Consider the following 26,071-nt stretch of genomic DNA (forward strand, 5'->3'; position numbering starts at 1 on the left):
TGGCTAGTAACACTGATAAGGTTTCAGATCTTTATTCTTTGGCTAAAGGAGCCTGCTCAAAGCCAGGAAAATACAAAGCAAGCTTTACTAACACTGGTACACCAACTGAATAATGCTTCATACACATAACAAGAGTTTAATATTTATAGAATTTTTTTTTTGTATCAAAATCAGGAGGTATTAATGTTGAAGTCCAAAACTTGCCGATACCAATTCTACTTCCACCCGCTGCAAGTGGTTAGATAATATTATTGAGAACAGGGAATTCTCAGGTCAAAAAAAAAAAAGTCCACCTAAAAATTCATACAACTTTAGAATTTTAGAAATGTATGAAAATACAAAGCTAAGAACTGAAAATCTCATTTGGATGTCCTACAAGTTGTAAATAAACCTGAGTGCTCATGTGAATTGACAATTTGTTAGTGTACACTGTTAAAAAAAAAGTAATAAATAGCACCACAAAAAGCCTGAGTCAATTGTAACAAAAATATTGCTGCTGTTTTCTGATTGAAACGTGAAGCTAAAATTGCAAAAAAAAAAAAAAAAAGCCGATATACACAGGTCTGCTGAATTAGTTGCATAGTATAACAAAGTATACAAATAAGACCAGACAAATTAGACATTCGATTCAGGATAAAAAAAAAAAAAAGCGCTTAGCCTAAAATTAAAAACCTTTATAACTTAAATTACCAGGGCAGATATTGAGGGGAGGATATACAAAAGACCTAACGCTACAGCGCTGTCATATGCTTTTAAGATAAGATATATTAAAAAAATAATAATAAAAAAAAAAGAGACAATTATAAACAAAAAAAAAGCCTTCGATTAGCCTTCTGGGAATGTGGAATGTTTCAAATACCAAGATTTTATGTAAATATTAATGCTACTCTTATATTTTAATTTTTTTTTTGTGGCAGGAGAACAATGAACCATTTCCCATTGTTTTTTAACATCAATCTCATTTTATAATCAAATTCTCAAGGTAGGCTGTTTAAACTGAGATGACAAAATACTAGATGTACAGGATGAGAGCTTATGTGCAATCAGTTGAAATGTAAATAAAAGTGCCCTATTGACAATAGCGCTCTCTCCTCTTGGCAATTCGAGCTATAAGAAAATGTTTAAATGAATAAGCAGAACAAAAATCCTCTGTCTCCAGCAGCATATATAGTATCTGTTTCACATCCCCTTAAGGCACCTCCACATCAGAGAGAAAAAGCAAGGACATGGGTTATTTTCACAAAGTAGTGAATTGATTATGTCCTAAACCTGAAACTACAGCCACCTTCAATGTGTAAATCCAGTCCATGTGAAGGCATTCCGTTTCAATTTCCACAGAGACAGGTCACATACACAGAACTTTACAAAGTCCCATCTCTTTCTTATAGTCCTGAGTCAACCACATACATCTGGGCACAATCACTGCCTTTCTCTCCTTATGGGTTACACATTTACTGTCAAGAAATGAAATACATTAGACTGATATGAAGCTCAGGAGGCAGTGACACCCTCCCATTCCACCAAGTACTGGACTTTGCCGTCATTAGTGACACGGCGAGCGAGCACACGGTACTTCTCCCCACAGGCCAGGCGTCCTGCAGCGCCGAAGTAAGTGCTGATGGAACTCTTGAGCTGGTTGAGCTGGGTGCTGGGGTCCAGGCCCTGCATGATGTCCATGCCGCTGTAGAGGCAGGAGGGGAGGGGGCTGGGCTCGGGAACGTTGTTGCTGGGTTGCAGCTCCGGGTTGCAGGGTGGAGGAATCTCTGGATTTGGGGGCTGCAGTGCTCGTCGTGGACGCCCCCGACGTCTCTTAATCGGCGGCTGTGTGATGGTGGGCCATAAGCATCCAGTGCGTGGTCCGCTCGGACTGCCCAAACTAGAGATAAACAGGGTACACATATCATACAGAATAAGAGTTATAATCTGCTTTTGAAAAAATAAGCTGTATAAGTTCTGTATCTCTGATAGAGGTCAGCATAAATATTAAGTTTATCTGAACCTCGCCTGTAAAAGAGACCAGAGTTTTATTGTGCCTGAAAAGAATAGTTAAAATTAAAACTTCGAAAGAAATGTTTATTTAAAAAAAAAAAAGAAAAAAAATATTGAATTTCAAACTCACAAAATTACTGTTAAAAAGCCTTTAAGTTTAAACAAGCATTTATCAATTATATAGTCTGTAAATTTATGAATTAAAAAAATGTATGAATTTAAACAAATAATTAATAAATTAATATACACTACCATTTAAAAGTTTGAGGTCAGTAAAATTTTGTTTTTGAAAGAAGTCTCTTCTGTTCACCAAGAATGCATTTGGTGGGGAGAAAAAGAAGTAAAAACAGGAATATTGTAAATTAAATATTAAAAATTAACCATTTTATTACTTCACTAATAGCTATTATTTTTAATTGTATTAAAATGTTAAGTTTTCTATTTCAATACATTTCCTATCTGAACACATTTTAAAATATAACATCCCCGTCTTTTCACATAATCATTCAGAAATAATATGCTGATTTCATGCTTAAGAAATATTTCTGAAATGATTTTGTGTCTTTTTTTCTTTGATGAATAAAGTTCAGAAGAACACCATTTATTTTAAATGGAAATATTTGTAACATTATGAAAGTCTTTACTGTCAATTTTGATCAATTTAATGTGTCCATGATGGATAAAAGTATTTTCATCTTTCTGTCCCTTTTTAAACTTCTAAAAGGTATAAACACATATTGAGGATGAAAAATTATCATTAAAAAAATAAATCACCTGGACTGCCTTGAGAGGGTGGTTGAGGTAGTTTCACTGTTGCTGGTGGCACCAACAGATTCAACATCTGAGGTACTTGATGAAGGCAAAGATTTTTCAATTTTAGCACTAAAAAAAAAGAAAACGTAAATGGGAAAAGGGTGGGATTTTTGTAATTCAACAATTTCTAGATAGAATTTTGTGTTAATCCTTGTCTTACCTTTTTGAAGCCATCAAGTCCAGTGAGTTGTTGTCTAGAGTTGGAAACTTCCCATCATTCTGCATAAAAATAAAAATAAAAAGTGAAAAACTAAATATTAAATGTCTACATTAATTAAACTATGTTTTTGTAGATAAACAAAACCAGCAAATAAATGTAAAAATTAATCTCACTACTTTACCTGTCCCAAAAGTTCACTTGATCTTCTCAGTTTGGCCAACGTCTCTAAGGAGTGTGTGTGATGCTTCCTCTTTCCTTTCTTCACTCCATTATTGACAGTGCTAAAACAATTAAAAAAGATTACAGCATAAGATACGTTCACGACAGTGAAGCCAATAGACCTAAATAAGCGATGACTAACCTGCATGAATGAGGGGGTTTGGTGGCCTTCCTGCCTTTGATTTTGATCTCATGGGAGGCTTTTTCGGGTTCTCGACCTGACAGGAGCTCAGAACTCTGTGGGGCTGGCGGGAAGCGAATTCGTAATCCAAACAGGTGTTTCTTCTTTTTTATCTCTTTCCCTGACATGAACCTGAAACCCACCAGTGTAAAAAAGAAGATAAATTAATTCAAGCTTTACTGTATGAAGGTAAAATGCCCATGATGGGCATACAGATAAACTCACATGTTGAGGTTGCTGTTAAGTGCTTCCAGAATGCATTCATATCGTTCTGCTTTTGGGGTATCTGCAAGCTAGAGGTACAAAGTCATAAATAAAATGAAGGCACATTAACACTAGCTGATCAACTAATGCAATTACAATGACTAGCCAGACCAATACCTCGCCAAGTTGAAGCCTGTCCCAGTTTTCATTGATGTAAGTCATCAGTTCGAGTTCTGAGTCAAAGTATTTCTTTTTATGAATTACACTCAGGTTATAGAGGCTCAGGTGTGCAACATCTTCCCTGTTAAAGAAGACAACATATGTGATGGAACAAAAAACTCCTCTGTGAAGCTATTTAAATAAAAAAGCAGGTATCAGTAAGAAGACAATTACTTTACTGATACGGTGGGTAACTGATATGTGGCAGATGTTAAAATACTATATTGTCTTAATAAATAAAAATTGGTTAATTATGTACATTTTTAATACATTCTTAATTCTTTTAAATCCTACAGGTAAATTTGGACAACCCAACATTAAAATGTACTGTAAGTAAAATGGATATTCATAATTTTAGTGTTTTGGCCAATAATCCAAATAACAAATAATGGCTTATATTAAAATTCTAAACTATTTACTAAATTCTATAAATAAGAAATAAGGCACTTAAGACCAATACATAATTTTAAATGCTACAATTTAATTTAGCTAAAATAACATAATATACTAGGTAAAAAAATGGATATTCATTTTGAGAATACATTTAACAGTGTGATTGGTGTTTTTAAAATAAATTGTAACTAAACATTAGATTACATGACAAGCATTACAAGCTAATCCTAAATGGAAAACTCACCATCTCAGAGGCAAACGTTTGAGGTACTCTGGTCCACTATTACAAACAGAACAAATAAATAGATAGAACCTGAGAATAAAGAAGGTAGATGTTAATTAAATGAAAAAACTTCAATCACTTGCTTTCATTTTAATCAAATGATTGGAGAGCAGTTCACCTGTCTCCAAAGAGCATGGGCTTCTGAAAACACTGGATGCAGGCTTCATGAAACCACTGTTTACACTTATTACACTGCAACATCTTCAGATACCAGCTGTAGGAGGAAAGAGTCATTACAGTTCCACTGGGGCCATTCTGTACCTACAATCATCTGCAACTTATTATTCAATGCCTAATCTTAGTGGGGTTTATACTAAGAAGAATAACTAGATTAACCAACACTGCTTTCTGCAACAGTGTCTATGTGATGCACTTACTCGCCAGGCCCTCCACAGTAGCAGTAGCATTGCTGGATGTTGGTCTTGTGGCCCTGGTCCCACACTAAATCTTCAAGGGCGTATGGAAGAGACTGCTTCATTTCCTGTAGGGCTTTGGCATTTGGCCCTTTCTTCAGTGCACCGCCTCTCTGATGATTTCAGAGATACAACCACAACAATTCAGGATAGATAAACATGCCTGTAGTATACATATATCACTCAATTCTAAGGTGGAGTCAAATCTGAAAAAAAAAAAAGTATCCACAAAACATTATGCAGAATGCAACGGTTTTTAACACTGATAATAATAATAATAATAAATGTTTCCTGAACATCAAAACTTCTGAAGATTCATGTGACATTGAAGACTGGAGTAATGGGCGCTAAAAATTCAGCTTTCCCATCACAGGAATAAATTGTGTATTGAATATTGTAATGATATTTTACAATTTTATTACTTTTACTATATTTCCCAAAATTACAGTCTTGGTGATGCATGGGAATTAGTTTTTCCCCATTTGTTTTTTCTTAATTCACCCAGTCGTTGCAGCAAAAGGTTAATTTTGCACCTCATACAGAAGACTACAAAGTGTTTTGGTCCGCATCAGAATAAACTTTAAAGATTGGTAATCAGTATTGGTAAGTCACACTTGAAATCAGAATCGGCCAAGTAAATTGCAATCGGTGCATCTCTACTCTTCACATGATGAAAAGAGACACCTCTGGCTTTATTCCCTTTAGATATATTCATTCAATAGGAGTGAACGTATCATCAACAAACCTTTGTTGTTGTAGCAAACACGCACTGTCTGCACAGCCATTTGTCATCGGAGGCAATGACACTGGAGTCAATTATGGGAGCATGGCATAGCTGATGGTATCCTATGGATGAGATATTGTCAGGGTGAAACAGTGAACTCAATCCCTTATATTGTTGAGTGAAGGGACTCAGATTTACAAGTAGGATAGTTACAGCCCTACCTTGCCCACATTTGTCACAGATAACTATTTCATTGGGGGGCTCGGAGCTTTCATTCTGGCATATAGAGCAGAGCATTTCCCCACCACTGTCCCCTGAAAGAAGGAACAAAGAAAATTAAGTGTGCAGATGTATGTTACCGTTATATCCTTTACATCTGGGAAAAGTGGGTCTCATTCACTAATAATTGCATAGATAATTTCATATTTGTACGCACAGGAGAACTTTTCATTACAAAAATTCCACCTAATTCACAAGACATGTATATGCAAATGAATTGGTTCAGAACCTCATTCTAATGTTTCGGAAATTTGGAGCATTCCAAATAAGCAACAGAGGTTAATAAGCATGCCAGAGGTTAGTCATTTGAATAAAACGTGCCCTAACCATCTCCATATAAGGGCTTTACAGGCAACATTTCTTTTACAGCCTTTAGTCACTTTAGCACCCTCTAAAGAAGCAACATCCTTGAGCAATCGCAAGTGTGCTTTCCTAAAAAGCATCGTCAAAAACAAACTTTTTATACACATTCATATTACAGATCTCTCATTAGGCAGCTGTAAATACATGTATATATGCTTCATTATTTAGAAAAACCTTGATGTTGAGCTATTACACAGGTTTTCTTATTCTTTCATTTTCATGAAAAAAGTTAAGACAAAATATACATTTTATGATGATAATGACATTCAGCATACATGCTTTTTGCATGCATGGTTTTAGTTCCTAAAAAAATGATAGGTTTAGAATATTTTTTTGTACAAAGGTTTTAGGTGAATCATTTGTTTCTGAAAACATTCATATGCAACTTTTGCACATGCATACTTAGTGAATGAGACCCAGGGACTACATTTATGAGAGGTGGACAGCGCCTAAAGGGGGTTGTTTTTTCAGAATATTTCTGAACAAGTAATAAAAGGAAACTGTTCAAAACCACACAAAAGATCACAAAAGGAGGAATGGTGTGCCATAGTTCCCAGCCGAAATTGATGATGAACACCACTGTGAAATACTTCACTGCAACTGCCACTTGAGACAAATAATAACTGAAGATAAAACCATGAGAGAATTTATTTTAGGCCTAAGAATTAACGCTTTTGTTGAATTGTTATCAAGAGATACACCGACAGATGTCATAGGTACCTTCCCTATTCTTGTCTCCTGGCTCGATGTGGGACTTACGGTTTGTGTAAGCCTGGAGACTCTGAGGTCTGTCAACTGTCAGGGACAAATTAAGAGGTAACTCAGGCTGAATGAAGGAGATAGGGAAGAGAAACCAAAAGGCGGCAAACAGCAAAACCACAGTCAGACAGCATGAAACTAGAAGCATAATAGAAGAACTGACCAATCTTCTATTAAAATGACCAGAAGGAAAGAAGAAATGTGTTATTTTATAGCAAAAGAGAACTAGTATTATAATCAGCCAGTGGATGGTGCACATAAATCTATGTCAGGATTTCATTCCAAAACCCACCTCAGAGACGCCATCAAGACACAATAGACTAGTAACAGGGTATCTGCATTTTTTTTTATCAGAAAAGAAAATAAAGTTTGTATTTACCTGTCTGAATGTCCTTCCACAGAACCCAGGATTTAGATTGATCTTCAAAAATCACAAAGCAGCGATGCTTATGTTTATCTATCTGCAGATAGCATAAATCAAAAGAGGTTCAGATTAACCTAGATAGATACATTCATTCTGGTAATAATATGTACATACAGTGTATTAATGTCCACCCACTACAAGGCAAATTGCAACATTTACAAAGCTTGATTTGCAAAAAAGTATTTGATTATCAGACAAAAATAATGACAATCAAATCTAAAAACAATCTATATAAGACTATTAAAGATATTTATTTTATTTGTAGAAACAATGTTTTTTATGTTTAAAGCAAAATATGGATATGTACAAACATTTACTTTAAAAGTGCAGGGTGATTGATGATTGAGTCATTAATGACTACGTTTACATGCTGTTAAAATTCAGGTTATGGTCGGGTTAAGGTCACTATTCGGGTTTCTGAAACATTCGGGATAACCCGTTTACATGCGTGAGCAGAGAGAGTTACCCCTGTATGCATGGAATGTGTAATCAGTCGCCAATCCCGATGTAAACGGCGACGCACGGTTAGCGTCTGGACCGAGCGCCAACCTCCCGCTCTCTCTCGTGAGGCCAATAAGGAAGTGACTAAAACTGCAATTCATCGACTGGCCGCAAAAGGGAGTCAGTTCCATAGACTCCCCATGTTAAAATGCCCAACTTTACAGCAGGAAAAAACATGTTTACAGCCTGGTCCAAAAAATGATTTTTCTAAATAGCTAATTTTGCCCTTCATAACAACTGTGAGGGGGGTGAATTTTTTTTATAACTCATCCGTTTAAATTATATTAAGACTTAAAATTCTGCATAATTAAGGGCGTAGCCACTTGAGTGACAGGTGGGTTGCCGCTGCTGACACTGCCGTCGTGCTAGGTGGGTGTGGCTTCAGCAACTAGCTCCCGCCTTTTTGCCCATTTTTGATTGTCTGGCAGAGTCGCGCGGTGACTCACTGCCAAGATGGCGACGGCCCGCTCTGCACACTTTAGGTTTCAAAAACACACTTCAGGAGACAACAACAGCAGCAGCAGGCGGATAATGAATAGTTTGGGGCAGATAGCGATAGTCTTTGTTTGCGGTTTGGCGCTGGTACTGATCCACCAGCAGCACTTGACACTACTGTGCCTCTATACTGCACGCTGGGTTTTTTTATGCGCCGTCTCTACTAGGGATGGGACGATAACCGGTTTTATCGATAACCGTGATAAAATGTGCTGAAGGTTAGTAATATCGTTAAAAATGAATTATCATTAAAACCGTGTTTGATTATCGCGGTTTTAATAACTCACTATTAAATCATGTCCAGCCAGCAACAGTCTGATGCAAGCGCAGCGCACAATGTTTTTTTGTTTTTTTTTGAGAAAGAATGGCGAAAGTCAGTGACTTTTCTATGCTTCTACACTTTTCATTGTAAGGAAGGAAATGCCACAGAATTTAATCTTTCTTTAAATTAAGTGCATAGAGTTGCTTGTTTTATTAGTTGTTTGTTGATTATTAAATATAAAACTTGCTGAAATGTTTTCAGTGTGAGCATCAACTATTTTTGAACACTTTCATCTCGTTTCAACAAAACCGTGATAATATTGATAATCGTGATAATTTTAGTCACTATAATCGTGATATTAAATTTTCATACCATCCCATCCCTAGTCTCTACTCAAAAGACCAAGATTCCTTGCGAATTGAACATGCACAGAACACACATTTTGATGGGGATATGCCGAAATGCGTTTACAAGACCAAATATTCGGGTTAGAAAAGGGGTACCCCAGGTATAATATCCCAGTTTAAAAAAAACGGGATATGAGCATATCCGTGTTTTTGCCGGTGTTTACATGGCCGTGCGCGACCGGGTTATTGCTAATATCCCGGTTTTGAACGGGTTATTGGCTGCATGTAAACCTAGTCAATCACAGCACTTCATGGGAGTGAGTGGGTGGGTGGGTGCTATAGAGCTCTTTCAAAGCAATTTATTGTATGGTGAAACTCTTATTGGTGGGTTATTTTGTAGAATCATGGGTAATGTAGTTTTCTCATGGAATTAAACTGTTAAACAATTATTCAAAAATTAGCAAGCTGGTGTCTTCAATAAAAGCATAGACCATTGACTTACAACTACATAGCTCACAGTAAGTCTGTATTTAACAGTTTAACATTATTGTTTAAAATGTATTTCCCTATGTAGACATTAAATTGGATTTTTACTTCTAGAACCCATGTAATGCACTCCTTAACACAGAAGAGTAAATGATTCTGATCGCTGTAATGGCCACTTAACTGTTGCCCCAGGCAGCCAATTATTTTCATGTAATACACAAAACAAAACATGATCTCCATTTATTTGTGTTTTATACTTTAAAATATATATAGTCTGATCGTACAAGATCTCATACACACCTTGGAGATAGTTCCCAGGTAAAAGAGGCCATCTGACCATCGGGCCAGGACGTCCTGCCCTTCTTCAAACTTGCTGGCGAGTTTGGCTGTGTCGGTCAGCCCATCTTTCAGGGGAAATTGTGACAAAGGCACCGGTGACTTGTGTTGGTGATTTGGAGTTGATTTTTGGTGGGCGGCCAGGTTATCTAAACTTGCGGAGTCTCTGTCAAATGAGCAAAACACCTCATGAAAAAAACTATTCAACCACACTTTAGTTTACACTTATGCAAAAAAAAAGCACATTGGGCACACTAACAAAAAGGCTGAAAATGTAGTCTAAAACTACTCTGGAGCTGATTTTAGAGGTAGTAGGACCTTTTATAGAAATGAGTGCACTTTGTATGTGCTGGTCAGTTAAGCGCCCAAACAGAATGACAGAGAAAGCAAAAAGTCTCTTTTGTTAGCAGCATAGCTGGAGAGAGCTAACAGGATTTCTCATTCAGAACAATGTGACTTCACCCACACACAAACAAAAGCCTACCGTTCAAAAGCTTAAACAGTTTGTTTCATTGGAATCAGAAAACGTAGGCCTGAACCCAGTAATTTTTACCTGCAGCTAAGTGAGAGATAAAAGCCCCCCCCCCCCACCCCCTTGTTTTATTGTAACAGACTGAATCCTATCTGGATCCGTCTTACCTCATTCGGCCACTTTCCCGGGTTACAATGCCTCACAAACACAAAGAACTACACCATAAACGGTCAGCAGGCGCTCCGCTGTAAATCGAGATGGTGCTGCTTTTGAGAGATGAATCTAACGTATTAAGTATTTTACACTATGGTAAACGGCTGGTTTGGCTCGCTCGCTCTCGCCATTTTGGTTTCCCGCTGAGTGGCGAGTGCATTATGGGACGCGCTCGCGCTCCGCACGGACTCACTTTCCCTCACAAATTTGAAAAAGCGTTAGTGGGAGGATGTTTACCTCACTCACACCGTCACATAATTCTGCGCTTCGTTGTCCCATTACACTTCCGCGTCACTATTTTGACTTTATGTTGACATTTAGGTGATCAGAATGTTTTATTTTTGGTCAGTGACTAATAAGTATGTCCGTATGTAAATATGTTTTATAATAATATTATAAAAAGGCATCTTTTAAAAATAGTTTAAAACACGTGATATTTATATTAATTTTAGATTCATGCAGTCAAAAAAACTTTATTAAAAGCTTTATTGTAATAAATTAGATCAAATACATGTAAATCTAAATTGAGGTAACCATCAAGTCAAAAGTACTAGTACTTGTATAATGAATATAGTGCAACTTAACCAATAACATTTCTCAAAATATTTCATAAATATATTTTTCAAAGTAATGATTCATGATTAAACGATATGATATTTAAAAATCTTAGATAGCCTAATTATAGCTTTAACTGCAGCTACCTAAAATATTCCTGCCGAAAAAAAATGTAACTATAAAAAATAAAAAATTTGAATGGTTTACACTACATTTAAATTTAGTCATTTAGCAGATGCTTTTATCCAAAGTGGCTTACAAATGATCAATGAAAGCAAACAAAATCAACAAAAGAGTAATGATGGTACGCAAGTGCAATAATAGTCTCAGTTAGCTTAATGTAGTACACAGCAAGGTTTTTCTTTAAATCATATAATAAATAAAAAGAAAACAGAACAGAAAAAGAAGAAGAAGCTAGCGTTTGAGGCCTTTTTTGCTTTTGTTAATTATATAATAAATAAAAAGAAAATAATAAATAGAATACAAAAAGAATAGAGAAGCTAGTATTATTTTTTATGAAAACAGCAGTTAGTAAATTAACAGAGTGCAAGTCTAAAAGGAGCAAGTTTCTTTTTTATAAGAGAATTAGAATAGAGAGTTCTAGAGTTAGAGGGTCAAATAAAGATGGAAGAGATGTATTTTTAGCAGATTCTTAAAGATGGCTAAGGACTCAGCTGCTCGGATTGAGTTGAGCATATCATTTCACCAGGTGGGAACATTTAATTTAAAATTCTGTGAAAATTAATTTGTGCTTCTTTAGGGTGGCACAATAAAGCTACATTCACTTGCAGGACGCAAGTGGGCACACAAGTCTAAACTAATGGATTTAGGTAAAGGGGTGTAGAGCCAGTGGTGTTTTTTTAGGAAAACATCAATGCCTTGAATTTTACATGAGCACCTATTGGTAGCCAGTGCAAACTGAAAAACAGGTGTGATGGCATTCTTTTTAGCTCATTAAAAATTAATCTTGCTGCTGTATTCTGGATTAATTGTAAATGTTTGATAGAACTGTCTGGAAGACCTGCCAAGAGAGCATTGCAATAGTCCAGCCTGGATAGAACAAGAGCTTGAACAAGGAGTTCCCTTTCAAGGGAACTTCGTACTGCGTCCTCTAGGGGTCACTATGGGGAACACCTCGTCGTGACCCATTTCTGAAGCATACATTGAAAAAACCAGGCGGCAAGGAAGTCGACCGGAAGTTGAAGTCGACCGCGAGCTGCCATCTTGTAGCAGAACTTCACTTGTGTTAGCATCCCATTGACTTTGCATTCATTTTGGCGTCACTTTGACAGCGAATAACTTTACATCTGAGGCGTTTAAAGACTCCATTTGTCTCCATTTATTTCTAAAGATACACAACAATGTATAAAGGGCTCCATTACCTTCTATGTTACATTATGGCCCCGTAGAAACAGTTTTTGTAAAAATAGGCTAATGATTGCGTCATAACCACTCGACTCTCTGTCGCACAGTAGAGAAATTACCGTACAGACAGGAGGAGAAGCTCGCAGGCAATTAACTTAATATGGCGTACTGGCGTTACATTTTAAAATACTATACAAAATAATTAATCAGAATACTTACTCCTGCTCACTCACGCCAAAGAACTCCCCGCTCAAGCTCGCCGTCTCTGCAAGATTAACGATGGCAGTTTGCACGCACAGCTACTAGAAGATTTACGTCTGTCAGACAGGTTGCTGACGTCCTCAAGCTTAGTTTGAGTCTGCGCGTCAGAAACGGAAGTGCTAAAAATTGCTAAAAATGGGCTTCATTTGTCTCAATTGAGTTCCAATGGGGTCGCTGTGTCCATTTCTTTTACTGTCTATGGAAAAAAAATTTGTGCGCATCAGTCGTCCGTGAGGGGCTGGTGCGCTGTTTTGTGTTTCTTCGTTTGTGTTCAAGCTTGTGTTCAAGTTCAAGCTTCGTTTGATTGTCTCAAACTTCTGGATGAATAAGGACCGCCTCCTTCTTCTGGATGAATACTAAGTTTAATCATTACAGCGTTATTTGACACACGATGACACACACAATCTTTTCGTCATTTGTTTGGGTGAAGAGCATGCACACAATGTCTTTGAGAAGGCAATCTGCATGCATTGTGAGCGTTTTTTCAATGAAAAAGCTCCGCCCTTGTTCGTCTCTTTTTGAGGAAAAAAGAAAAAAAGGGCAGCCATCTGCTTCCCGCAGTTCAGGACCCGCCGCTGCTGAGGCACGGAGGAGAATGAGGTCGTGGGGATCACAGGTGGATCTGGCTGACGAGTTTAGAGAGGGACTTTCCCTTTAGCGTTTGTGGGTGGTGGACGAGAAAGAGCCTCGTGAGGATGATGCTATATCTTTAACATTTTCCGATACGGAGGTTAGTGCTCTGCTGGGTTCGACCCAGGAAGAGCAGGAGATGTTTGAGGATGGCGAAGAAACTGAGGCTGAGCCTTCTCAATCCTCCTGCCCTGCATATGTAGAGCTATTGGAGGTTATGGATCACACCATGGCAAAGTTGGACTTGCCATGAAAGTGCGCTAGCAAGGTGATGCCGCGAGGTCGCTTCGACGAGCGTTATCTTTCTGACCATAGCCCTCCAGCTCAGGTGAGCCTTCCATTTCTACCTGATCTCCATGCAGAGATCGAAAAGGAATGGAAGAGGCTGTTTTCTTCTCACATCCATCAGTTTCAGCATAAGAGTTATGCTGACATCAAGGCGATGCTCGAAAGCGGCTATGAGAAGATGCCCCCCGGCAGAACAAGCTTTCTTTCTGTGGAAGAGACATCCTCTTTTAATCTCCATCCTTGCCATCTAAACCCCTTCAGGATACATCTTGCTTAAATGGCAAGGCATACGCAGCAGCTGGTCAGGCTGTGGCTTCATTACACATGATGGGGGTGCTTCAAGCATATCAGGCTGATCTGCTAAAAGACATGGACAAAGGCAAGGGCTTTTCTCCTGATCAGGTAGCCGAGCTGCGCCGCACCACAGATATTCATATTTAAATAGACTTTTCCAGCTGAATATTTACAGATATTAGTCTGAAGGAGTGGATACCGAGTTGCCATATCCTTCATACTGATATTAATTATATTATTACATGATTTCTTGTTTGACTATTAATCAAGTTATCGCAAGAGTGAAATGTGTAACCTTATGTGCGCTTATGAGATATTAAAGAATCCTGTTCTACCCTGTATTTCTTTTCCTCAAGATTAATGTCCACATATTATGTGTGTGTATCCAACCGTAATGATAAGACACTCGCTAGTGCTAGAAAGCCTTGAATTTTAGATAAGTTCTCTGTGTATGTGTGTTAGTATCTGTCTGTACAGGGAGAAGCTCAGACAGTCCCAGGACAAACGATCAACTGCCAGTGTTCAGCGTATCAGATATACGTCTTTGGAGAGTTTATCTAGGTTTTGGAACCAATCAGAATTTTGTTGACTTATGTATTGATGCAATGAGTATCCTCTGTCAGGGTATAACTGTGGTTGATTTTGAGTTGTACGGGAGCGGCCTACGAACTCCGTCGAGAGTATTGAAGCTGACTTCTGCTGATGAAATTGCAAAATATTTTCTTCAAGTAAAATTATTATTATTAATTGAACTCAACTCTGACTCCTGGTCTTCATTGCGACATATCTGGTCCTTGGGTTTTAACTGTAAATTCCCCTACAGTTAGTGGTGGAGGATGCGGGCAATCGTTCTTTGGTGACATCCCTGATCAATCATCAAACCAAGGTAGGAAAGATTTTATATTTAATATCATTGGTTAGGGACTGTCTGTAAGTGGAGGGGGTCGAGAGAAGGAGGAACGATAGACTCACTCAGACGTGAGGGGGTAGACACCAGCTCCGGGATGGAGTAGGTGAATTGGTGTCACGGTACACCTGTAAATGAAGTAACCTTGTGAGTAAAAGGGGTACAAGTGCACATCGGTAGGTCTTAGGATAAGATATATTGATTGAGGACGCCACCATGTTCAATCAGACAACACGCGAGGGGAGGGGGAACAAAATCAAGGAGGCTGGGGGCGAGCACAGCACAGAGAAGGCAAACAAGCAAAGTGGCGGAATCAGAATTAAATATAAACAATATATTGATATATACGATATGTCAGAATCCATATCGCGTTTAAAATATATCGATATATTTTAAATATCGAGATATCACCCACCCCTATGCGCTACTCTCTTTCTGAATTCGGAGTTCTCCTCTCATGTGAGATTGAGTTCTCTGTTCTTTCCCCAGAGCGCTCCATCATTATTTCCACAGATCGAGTTGAATGCTCTCAAACATATTGTTTTGGGATCCACCCTTCCATCTATGAGCTGCTCTGTCAGAGTGCCACGAGAGCCCCCTCCTTAGAACAGTATTTAAAATCCATGTTATGGTAAGTGTGCACGTGAAGTCTTTGCGCACTTTCTGAAATCCACACTGTGGTAGGTTCGCACGTTAGTGCTCTGCATTCTTTCTAAAATCCTATATGGTGAGGGCTTTGCGTTGTTGCTTCATGACCTTTCTTGAGTTGGTAAAAGCCCTGTTCATCTTGGGCACCACTCCACCTATGTATCCTCGATTACCTATCTAAACAGGGTATTGCTACTAGGGATCTGTTGAGACAGCTCCTTTACCAAGCTTATGCAAGAGCAAGCGGTAGCCCCTGTGTGACAGGCAAGACTTAGTATAAAATGCTAGGTTATTTGATGTATCCCTTTAAAGGAATCTTTCTTGATTCCAAGCCTTCAGCTCTACCCCAGGCCGAGGCCCTAACGAGTTAGGTGGGTACGTAGCCTATGCCTTTGGTCATAAGGGGTAATGTCTCTGACAGCCATCTAACATCCCATGGGCAACTCCCATGGAAATTGTACAGTTGGTACTTAGTGTTCGCCATGATTCTGGCCTGCACTCTCCTCAGCATGGCGGCATGGGTATATTGATCCCCATAGCGACCCCTATAGGACCCAGTTCGAAGTTCCCTTGAAAGGGAATGTCTCAGGTTACGAATGTAACCATGGTTCCCTGAGTAGGGAGCGAGACACTGCGTCCTCTAGCTCCCTGCCATGCTTCAGATGGTTTGGTGGAACCACAAGCTGTTCTGTCTTGGCACGGTTAAGTTGCAGGTGATGTTCCAGCAAGAAATGTCTTATAGACATTAGGTAGGATAAAAGTGATTTCAAAACATTTCAGCCGGTGTATTTATATCGTGGATATATTATTTACCTGATATAAGATGCATTTGGTTTTGAGTCAATCGCTTAATTGTAGTACCACGGTGATATCTCTTCAGAGCACAGCACGAGCAGGTCGAACTACAATGCAAAATATTAATAACTATGACTGGGACTGTTATATACATACTATTATAATGAGAAGACCATTATTGTTATGATGGAGGCGTCGTGACAACTGATTTGAGGATCCAAATGCAGGCTTTACTGTAGAGAATGGTCAAACAGGCAGTAATCAAAGAACAGCGTCAAGTATGTCGAAGGATATCCAAAATCAGCAACAGTCCAAGGCAGAGGTCAGGGCAGGCAGCAAAACAATCAATAAACCAGATAAACAGTCCAATGTCAAAAACAAGGAGGCAAGGCAAAGCAAAGAAACACGGATACAGGGAACAGGGTACAGGCTAAACAGTAATCAGCAAAGTGTGTGTGGATGTGTGCACCTTTATAGTGCTAGACTGATGAGGTGATGAGTGACAGGTGATTGCAATTGATGAGTCTTGGCAAAGGATTATGGGAAATGGAGTCCAGGGTGAAGTGGCAAGAGTCTGGAATGGAATGCCCTCAATTGTTAGAGCATTGTGCTATTAAGCGCAAGGTTGGGGGTTCGATTCCCCGGGAACACATGATAGGTACAAATTGATAGCCTGAATGCACTATAAGTTGCTTTGGATAAAAGCATCTGCTAAATGCATTATTTTAATTTAATTTAATTAAAATTAGGCTCTCCAGCTAGAGGTCGTGACATAGCCCCCCCACAAGGAGTGGCTTCCAGAGGCTCTATACAGTCTTGGAGGGCGGTGGAGTGGAGGCGGAACAGGGGGAGGGACGGAGGGCCAGGTCTATGTGGAAATGGAATGGCTGGAGACAAGATTAGAAAATTTCGATTCGACTATGAAAATCCTTAGTCGGGGACACCCCTAATAGACATGCTGAGATGTGAGCAGCTATTGATGTATCATCAGGATGGAATGAGATGTAGAGTTGAGTGTCATCAGCAGAGCAGTGATATGAAAAGCTATGTTTCTGAATGACAGAGCCTAGTGACGCCATGTAGACAGAGAAGAGAAGTGGCCCAAGAACAAAGCCCTGAGGCACGCCAGTTGACTTGGACACCTCACCTCTCCAAGATACCTTGAAGGACCTATCAGAGAGATAAGATTCAAACCACTGGAGTGCGGTTCCTGAGATGCTCTTTGCCTATAGGCTTGACAAGAGGATATGGTGGTTGACCATATCAAAAGCAGCTGACAGATCCAGCAAGAGAAGTACTGAACATTTGGAATTCGCTCTTGCCAGTCTTAGGGCTTCAACAACTTAGAGCAAGTCCATTTAGGTTGAATGTCCAGTTCTGAAACCAGACTGGTTGCTGTCGAGGAGGTTGTTCTGTGTGAGAAAGGCAGAGACTTTGTTGAACACAGTTCGTTCAAGTGTTTTTGCAATGAAAGGGAAGGGAAGTAGTTCTCTAAAGAGTCTGTAGTTCTCTAAAAGAGATATGATAAGGGTGGGTTTCTACAAGCCTGTCTACATGCTGAGGGAAAACACCAATGTGAAGGGATGCGTTAATGATGTGAGAGAGTACAAGTACAACTGCAGGAGAAATGGCTTGAAGGAGATGAGTAATAGGAGATCAAGTAATAGGATGTTTAGAAAGGATGAGTTTGGAGACTTCTGCCTCAGAGAGTGAAGAGAAGGATGTGAACGATTGTATGTTTGTTGATAAGATGTGCTTGACAGGCTGTGGTGTGGAAAATTGTGCACTGATTTATTTACATTTTATTAATGAATATGTTTTTTGACCTTGCATGCACATAAACCCGTTTTAAAAAACAATATTAGCAACCTTAAAAAAGGAAGAATAGGGGCACTTTAAAACACAATTACACCCATACAATTAAACCACAATGGGATACAATTCCCATTGTAACCAGTAAAATCATTACAAATTTTGTGATGGTGTCTTATTGTTTATTTTTTCCTTTTTTCAGCAGGGATAACTCATTGTAACAAACGTTTGTTGTAATATTGGCCAGAAGGCAACATTCAGTATAACATGAATGTAAGGCCCTGTGTCTTAAAGGGGTCCTATTATCCTCTTTTACAAGGTATTGATTTTGTTTTGGGGGTGTACTAGAATAGGCTCTCATACTAGGTTTGTTCGAAAAACACATAATTTTTCAAATATTTTACATTATTACAACACCTCTCTACCCAGTCTGGCATGAATGGCTCAAATAGTTTCTGTATCAGATGAAGGCTCACCTTCTGAAATACGAAATGTGCTGTGATTGGTTAGCTGGGCCAGTGTGTGTTGTGATTGGCACTCGGTGCCTGGTTGGGAAATGTCATGCCCCTTACCATAGCTGCCAGCTACGAGCTTCAGTGTAAATATTGCGTCAAAATCAAATCAATTTGAGTGCGATTTAAACCTGGATGATTGTAACCACTCTAAGTTCATCTGCCTTGGGAAAGCTAACGTGTCTCTGAAATACTGAAAAAACTTGTTGACTTCTTTAGTGCATCTCAACCAGGTCTCGTCCCATTTGTCGATATTTGTGATATCACAAATCCTGCAAAATATGCATTGTAGTCCAAACAAATCATCCGTTGTAGTTTTTGAAATGTGATTTCTGTTAAATAAAATATCTCCTTTTGAATTTTAATTTGAGCTGTGTAACTGTTCAGATCTTTTTTTATTCTCAAACAGCAACATTACAGACTAATTAAAGTTGAAAAGGTGAAAAAGCATAATAGCACCCCTTTAAAAAATTCAAATGGCTAACATTTAGTATAACACTAAGCCACCAGCTTTTTCTGAAAAACATGTATGGCAAACATATGACAATCTCCCTACTTTCCAAGGTATTACAATATTGCAATTTTGTTTTAGACCTTTAGACTGAACTCATGTGTTTTGCCAAGCTGGATGTATCATTATGTACCTCTAAGTTGGCCTCACCAATGGAGCCAAGCCTCACATGCCAGGAATACAAATGGTGCATTGTACTAGCCATCATGCTAGCCTTTGATGAAAGTTACCAATGTAGTCTTTACACTGGGCAGCACTGAACACTTTTTAAAAGTGATAAAATCTTTTTTTAATTATCTTTTTTTTAAAGATAATTAAGAAGCCTAGCTTGTTTGTACATGCATCTAAAATAATTTGAAATAAGTTATAAAAAAAAATAGTGTTATAGTTTATTTTTCAATGCAAAAATGATTTGATATATTTGATAAATTATTTTAACTATATTATAAACATCAGTTAAGTAAACAATTTTATGGATGTGTAACAACTTGTTGATTTAATAGGCCTAAGTAATTTTATGGTTTGAATTATTATACTGATTCCTTTATTTTTAAGTGTCTCTAGTCCTTTCTATATTAAGGGCCATTCGAATGGAACCAGACTTTGCCCTTTCAAATCCAGCATTGATTAAGCCTTGAGAAAGCTTTATTTAGAGATCTTTGTCCAAGGTGGGTCATGGCACAATGCACAATCTGTACGTTCCTTTAAATATTATAGCCTTTATTTCAGTGCTATTTTAGTATCATTGAGATACTATTATAGTTTTTATTCATACTGTAAATTTGTTTTTATTTTAGATTTTTCATTTTCAATGTAATTTTAGTTAGGCCTACATTTTTAGTAATTTTGTTGTGTGTATTTGCAGTTTGTATGAATTTATTTTGGTTATTTTAGTACAAAAATAAACTCTTGTAAAAAAAAAAAAAAAAAAAATGTTGCCTTGACAACTGCTTGTTTCATCTGACCAGAGGACTGAGCCTGGTTTTTCCAGAGGTTTTTTCTGCCACTTCGCCTCTGGCTTGCTTAATTGGAGGACATTTAATTTCCAGCCATATCATCGACTTGATTGCACACACAAATACTATTTAAACTGAACTGAGCTGAAAGATGACGTCACTGAATTCAATGATGAACTGCATTTTTGCATAATTTACATACTATTTTCAATTTAATGCTGTTCATTTGCTTTGTCACAATCTGTATTGTTAAAAGTGCTATATAAATAAAGGTGGGTTGACTTGACAAGCTGAAATAAAATATGTTTTAAAATATTTGATTAAACATGTATTTATTTCAAGTAACTAACGTATTTTTGTGGTTTTAGAGTTATAATAAAACATCAGTTTTAACACTTAAGATAAATTTTAACACTCACCACTGGGCAAAAATAAAATTTAAACAGCATGAAAAAGGCTTACAAAAAAAGCTAAATACTCTTTCAATAGGCTTCATAAAATTAAGTTTTAGATTTCTTTTAAGAATATAACTTTTAGCCTGTACAGTGCATGTTTATGTGGTGCAACTTGCATTTTAGCATTTTTAAATAGGAAGGCGTTCCTATTAGCAAATCATAACTCGAAATATCCATTATACGTATGGTGTTCAATAGAGGGCGCCAGTAAACATGACTCACAGCTCGCTCGAGAGAAAAAACACAACATTAGGTCGGCAGAAATTGTCTACGCCTGCGCCCTTGACATGCTGCGGTCTCTCTATTTCCAAACAGCTGCACTTGAAAGTGTTAGCTGCTGGATGTCAACCAAGACGACTCGAATAACATGAATTCTTAATATATAAATTCACACAGTAGCCTTCGTGGGGTCCAATTATATGTAAGGATATCAGCTGGCCGAGAGCACCGTACACGTCATGTGTAGCGCGAGCCAAATCACTTGAAGTTCGCTGGACATTATTTCATTTTCTTATTCGGCACACGGAGACTCTGCTCTAGATAGCTCACGGTTTTTGAGATGATCAATTTCTGCAATGGCGAGGGGTCTGTTTTCACGGGCCTGGTTGTCAAAGACTTACCACTTTCAGGTAAAAATCCCTTTGCAGATTATTATGCATTATTGTTATGGCGATTTACCTCTACTATTATCTCTACCTCCCAGCGAATGCCTGGTGAGAATGAATTTTTGCAGCAGTGTGGTTGAACTTTAAGACTGAGATCATTTTTCTTATCTTCAATCTTTATGTTTTGTTTTTTAACGAGGTAAAAACGTGGTGCAGCTACTATAATGATCTGCTTGGAATCTATCAATTCTTGTAATCGTAGTCACAGTATGTCGCTTTTGCACACCCGACCACAATAGTATGGGTTTCAAAATATGTTTTTGACGTAAGAGACATATGGTGAGGTAATTTTTCTTATTTATTGAAATAATTCGTCCATTTATCCTTGAGAGGACTGAGTTGTCATGGGCTGCTCTGCTGTAAGATTAACTCCCTTCACTAGATGCAATTAAACTGGGTCTGTGGTGCCATGGCAGCCTGCACAACTCCACAACAGGACTAAGGAGCTTAATCAGAAGCCAGGCTTAGAGCAGACATGTGAAATGTTTTATTTTTATATATTTGGCATGTAAAAGGTTGAATCATTGTTTATAATTCATATGTAAACTAGAGGCATGCAGAGGTGGGTAGAGTACCCAAAAACTGTACTCAAGTAAAAGTAAAAGTACTTCTAGAAATATTTACTCAAGTAAAAGTAAAAGTACTAGTCTTGAATAGTTACTTGAGTAAGAGTAAAAGAGTATCGGATAAAAAATCTACTCAAGTAGTTAGTTACTAGTTACTTTGGGTCATATATACTGAGCCTATTTTTATTTAGATATATAGATAAAATGTATGTAATGTATGTGTGTGTGTGTATAAATGTATATATTTCATCAGCCTTTACTCCAATTTATGTAATTTATTATAAAACCCTGTCTGTTTACTTAAGTAACAGATATAGGTGTCATGCCATAACATATTTTTAATACGACTGACTTTATATTAAATGTGAATTTAACATTGAAAGTTAATGTGATATAAATATTACTACTAATCTTTCATTGTTCAGAAAGAGAGCAAATAACATTTACATTATTAAAGATCATTTTCACTGACAGTCTAGATTTCAATCACTCTCAGAAACTCCCATTAAAATCACTGAAACTGTTAACACTGTGAAATCAATATCTTAATTAAAGAATCGTACACACATCTGTACTTTGTAGTTTCTGATGAGAAAATTTGCAAGAAAGAGGTATTCAGTCAGTGAGCGAGTGAAGGAAGCACCGGCATTTTAGCGATGACTCATCGGAACACCTCTGATTGGCCAATGCTTTAATAAGCTCAAAAGAATCATGTGTGATTGGTTATAATGCGCAGCCCTGTATAAACGCATCTATCTCTGGCTAAGCGCCAGCCAGCGCCCAGCGATCACAGATCTGAATTTAGCAGCTGATGATATGACTTGCTAAACGTACTCGCACCGGTGTGATTGTATTAAAATTAATAAAATCTTAATCGGCTATTTTTTGTCTTTTGGAAGCTGCATTCAACTTGACTCCCCTCTGTTATAAGCCACACACGTACAACAAACTAATGTCACTATGCTATCCTGTACTAATGTAGCCCAAGTTACCTGTTGAACAGTAGACAGCACACGCGGTGTTCATCTAATAAGGATCTCCATCGCAAGCAAATAATAGCCTTTGCAGATTTGCTTTCAATTAAGTGCAGTCCCATAGCCACGTTTTCAACGCTGCTGATGTTAAACGTTACAACTCCGAGTGAACCACTTCAGATGCTCAGCGCGCGCGGCAGGGAACTGAACGACTCATTCAAACTGATTCATGAACCAATTCACTCGTTTGCCAATTGGTTTGATCAAGCCTTTGAACAGAGTTGACTCAAAAGAATGAATCATTCGCGAATGGGAATCGCTCATTGTCCAGAGAAAAGTAGACGGCGCGTTTGGAATAAACTAATGCATTTATAACATTTATTGCATTAAGATAAAGTAACGAGAGGAGCGTCGCCCACAGTAACGAAGTAAAAGTACAGATTTTTCCCCAAAAATTTACTCAAGTAAGAGTATAAAGTACCCATCTTTAAATATACTCCGAAAAGTATTAGTTACCCCAAAAAATTACTCAAGTAAATGTAACGAAGTAAATGTAACTCGTTACTACCCACCTCTGGAGGCATGCATATGAACATTTAAAATGGCAAACTAAATATGAAAGCCATTCGTTCACGTAACCAAATGGCTTTAAATATGGAATTCGGTAACACTTTATTTGAATGTGTCCTTGTTACACTTATAACATGTACTTACTAGCCTATTATAAAAACAATTAATTACACATAAGCCAAACCCTTATACTAAACCTAACCCTAAGTACATGAATTAATAAATTAATATTACTCAGTACTTAAATGTATAATTACATTGTAACAATGACACCTTAAAATAAAGTGTAACCTGGAATTCCTACAATGACACAAAGATTATGTTATGTGAAAAATACATTAAAACTGATCCAAATATACATTTACATTATAAAATATTAACCATCGAGGTTGATAGGGTTAATTATGAGTTAATTATGAATGTGAGCTCAGAATTAGGACCTTGCACTCAAAAGATGATCAGTGAGAATTGGAATTTGAGATATTATGAAATGTGCTCTATCCAGTTCCTGTTTTCTAACAGGCAGGTTTTTTTCAAACCATTGTGCACACCTTTTCTCTGTGTAAATGCACAATATATAATTTCTTAGGCTATCTTATATGTTCTTTGCAGATTTTGTGTTTTGTGTTTCATATGAATTCTTTTTGAAAAGGACAAACCCCATCTAGTTTCTTCAGAAAACATTTTCAGAAATTCAAGGCAAATATAGCACCAAACGCATATTTTTTATGTAACTAATAAATCACATCACTTGTGGGACAAAGGGCATGCATATAAACAGGTGTAATTATACTAATATATATATAATTAAAATAAATCACTTGAACAAACCCAAAACTTCAGTCTGCCATGGGACTATATAATGTAGGGACTATATATGCTTGTATATAGGTACTATAATATGTAGGGACTGTCTTATTATTTCAAATGTATTCTAGCAGAGTGTTTATTGTATTATGTATTTTGATTGTTCATTATATGTAGAGGTAGATTTGATTTAAAATCAACAGCCATAATTATTCACTTTATATTTCAATTAAAGTCAAAGTAAACTATTATATATAGTAACATTTTGATAATTTATGTTACAACTAGTATGTTTACAACAGTAATGTGAGCTAAGAAAGTAGGTTTAATTTTAATTTCATGCTGACTTTAATTGAAACAGAATTTGAGTTGTTTGACAAATGGATCACACATGTTTTTCTATTATTAGAAAAGAATGGCCTCATTAAATAAAAATGCTATTAATTAATTCCAGAATTTTGTTTTTTTTAATTAAAATTAATTCCAGAAATTAAACCGTTTCCCTATTAAAATGTTTATTTCAGTGCTTACTAGAATAATGAATGTTGTACTGCACATGAACTGAAGTGAAATGACGTGAAATGGAGTTTCTCGTAACTCATGACTCTTGGCAGCCACACTTCACAGCTGTACTAAAATCGAGAAAATGAAAGTGTGTGTGGTCGAGCAAATCACATCAGACGGAATCAGCCACATGATGAATTGACTTGAGCTCAGTGCTGACAGTGCCAGAGCTGGGGCTTCCATGCGGGAACGCTGACTCTAGTCTGGAAAGCTGTTTCAGCAGAATGGTTCATGAAGAACTGGGAGCATGTGGCATCATATTCATCTGGTGTTGATAGGCCATTGATATTTGGATTTTGAAAATGTCTCTTTTCTTTCAGTTAGTTACAATTTTACTTCTGTAAATGTAACATGCTTTTGAGCAAAACAGGATATAAAAAAATAAAATGTATGGCAGAACTTGATTTTATCTAATTATGATTGATTAAATGCTGTTTATTACGAGAATGAAATGGTCTGAATTGCAGTTGAATATGGAGGACGAGTTTTAACATTGGCAACAGGTCAGATTAACCCTTCAAAGCATTTCAGCATATCCCAATGTTTATAGTAATAATTGACAATTTAAGACTTTAGAAAGGCTGTACCTGAAGTAGCCTATAGATCCATTCTGACCAAAGACCATAACGTTCTGTCCATTATTGCAAGTGTGTGCTGCAGTTATGTCTGATTGAATTCTGATAGGCTGTCAATGTTTTTATCATTCTTCAGCTAAAAAAAAAAGTTCCAAAAATATAGTTTTTATTGTTGTTGTTAGTTTGGACTCTGCTATTCTTGTAAATTTAATGATTTTAAATTTGATTTATCTTCATCATTATTGTCCTTGGTGAGAATAGTGGCAAGGCTTTGAGTTGTGGCCCACATGATAAGTTGGTCATTTTCCAAATGGGTGTATTTTATTAAATAATAATAATAATAAGTCTTATTTCACTATAACTTTACATTTTTAATAAAAAAATAATAATTAAACATGAGTTTTCATGGCCAATTACAGGCAGTTTCTTAATTTTCCCTCTTACTGTAGGCCCATAACATTACCATACGCTTGTCAAAATAATGATTTGTTTTTCTGTTAGCTACAATTTGTTAATGACATAATAGTAAAATGCATGCTTTTGTGGAGTTGAATTTGACAATAGCGAAACAAATATCACACAAGATCAATTCTTTGAAAAGAATATATTGGATCTCCCAATTTAAACTAAGTCTTAGCACTGAATCAGAAAACGTCTACAAATGAAGCTACCTGTGGGGGTGTTGGATTTCTGAGCTAAGCATGTTATAAGCATATTAGCAAAGGTACAGGGTTTGATTTGCTAAATAGATGCGTCCTTTGAGGAAAGAAACACAAATGATGTGCTAGATGCTGTTCGCAACTACAAATTGCAGCTGCACACATCT

The 26,071-nt window shown here is 37.2% G+C and overlaps 2 protein-coding genes across 7 annotated transcripts in view; one reads left to right on the plus strand and one right to left on the minus strand.

Annotated features, from left to right (window-relative positions):
• Nucleotides 1-16: 16 nt before the first annotated feature.
• On the minus strand, nucleotides 17-10,782 carry mtf2 (metal response element binding transcription factor 2). Of its 5 annotated transcripts, none has more exons than XM_059502212.1 (17): nucleotides 10,490-10,782; nucleotides 9,815-10,016; nucleotides 7,379-7,460; nucleotides 7,000-7,035; nucleotides 5,820-5,912; nucleotides 5,620-5,720; nucleotides 4,839-4,987; nucleotides 4,580-4,675; nucleotides 4,423-4,491; nucleotides 3,744-3,867; nucleotides 3,588-3,655; nucleotides 3,324-3,494; nucleotides 3,144-3,243; nucleotides 2,963-3,021; nucleotides 2,764-2,871; nucleotides 2,242-2,291; nucleotides 17-1,876 (listed from the first exon to the last, which is right to left on the minus strand). In XM_059502212.1, exons 1-17 carry the CDS (start codon nucleotides 10,492-10,494, stop codon nucleotides 1,458-1,460), a joined length of 1,932 nt encoding a protein of 643 aa, XP_059358195.1. In that variant the 5' UTR covers nucleotides 10,495-10,782; the 3' UTR covers nucleotides 17-1,457. The 5 variants fall into 5 exon arrangements, with proteins under 5 accessions (XP_059358195.1, XP_059358194.1, XP_059358196.1 ...); XM_059502211.1 differs by having other exon boundaries at nucleotides 6,961-7,035; XM_059502213.1 differs by lacking the exon at nucleotides 7,000-7,035.
• Nucleotides 10,783-20,765: 9,983 nt separating this feature from the next.
• The window catches only part of dipk1aa (divergent protein kinase domain 1Aa), a 41,502-nt gene continuing 36,196 nt past the window's right edge, over nucleotides 20,766-26,071 (plus strand). For both annotated transcript variants that reach the window (XM_059502216.1, XM_059502217.1), the window contains exon 1: nucleotides 20,766-21,153. In XM_059502216.1, coding sequence (XP_059358199.1) covers nucleotides 21,100-21,153 — 54 coding nt within the window. In that variant the 5' untranslated portion in view covers nucleotides 20,766-21,099. The remainder of the gene's footprint in view (nucleotides 21,154-26,071) is intronic.

This window comes from Carassius carassius, chromosome 20 (assembly GCF_963082965.1).
Source record: "Carassius carassius chromosome 20, fCarCar2.1, whole genome shotgun sequence".
Taxonomy (NCBI): Eukaryota; Metazoa; Chordata; class Actinopteri; order Cypriniformes; family Cyprinidae; genus Carassius; species Carassius carassius.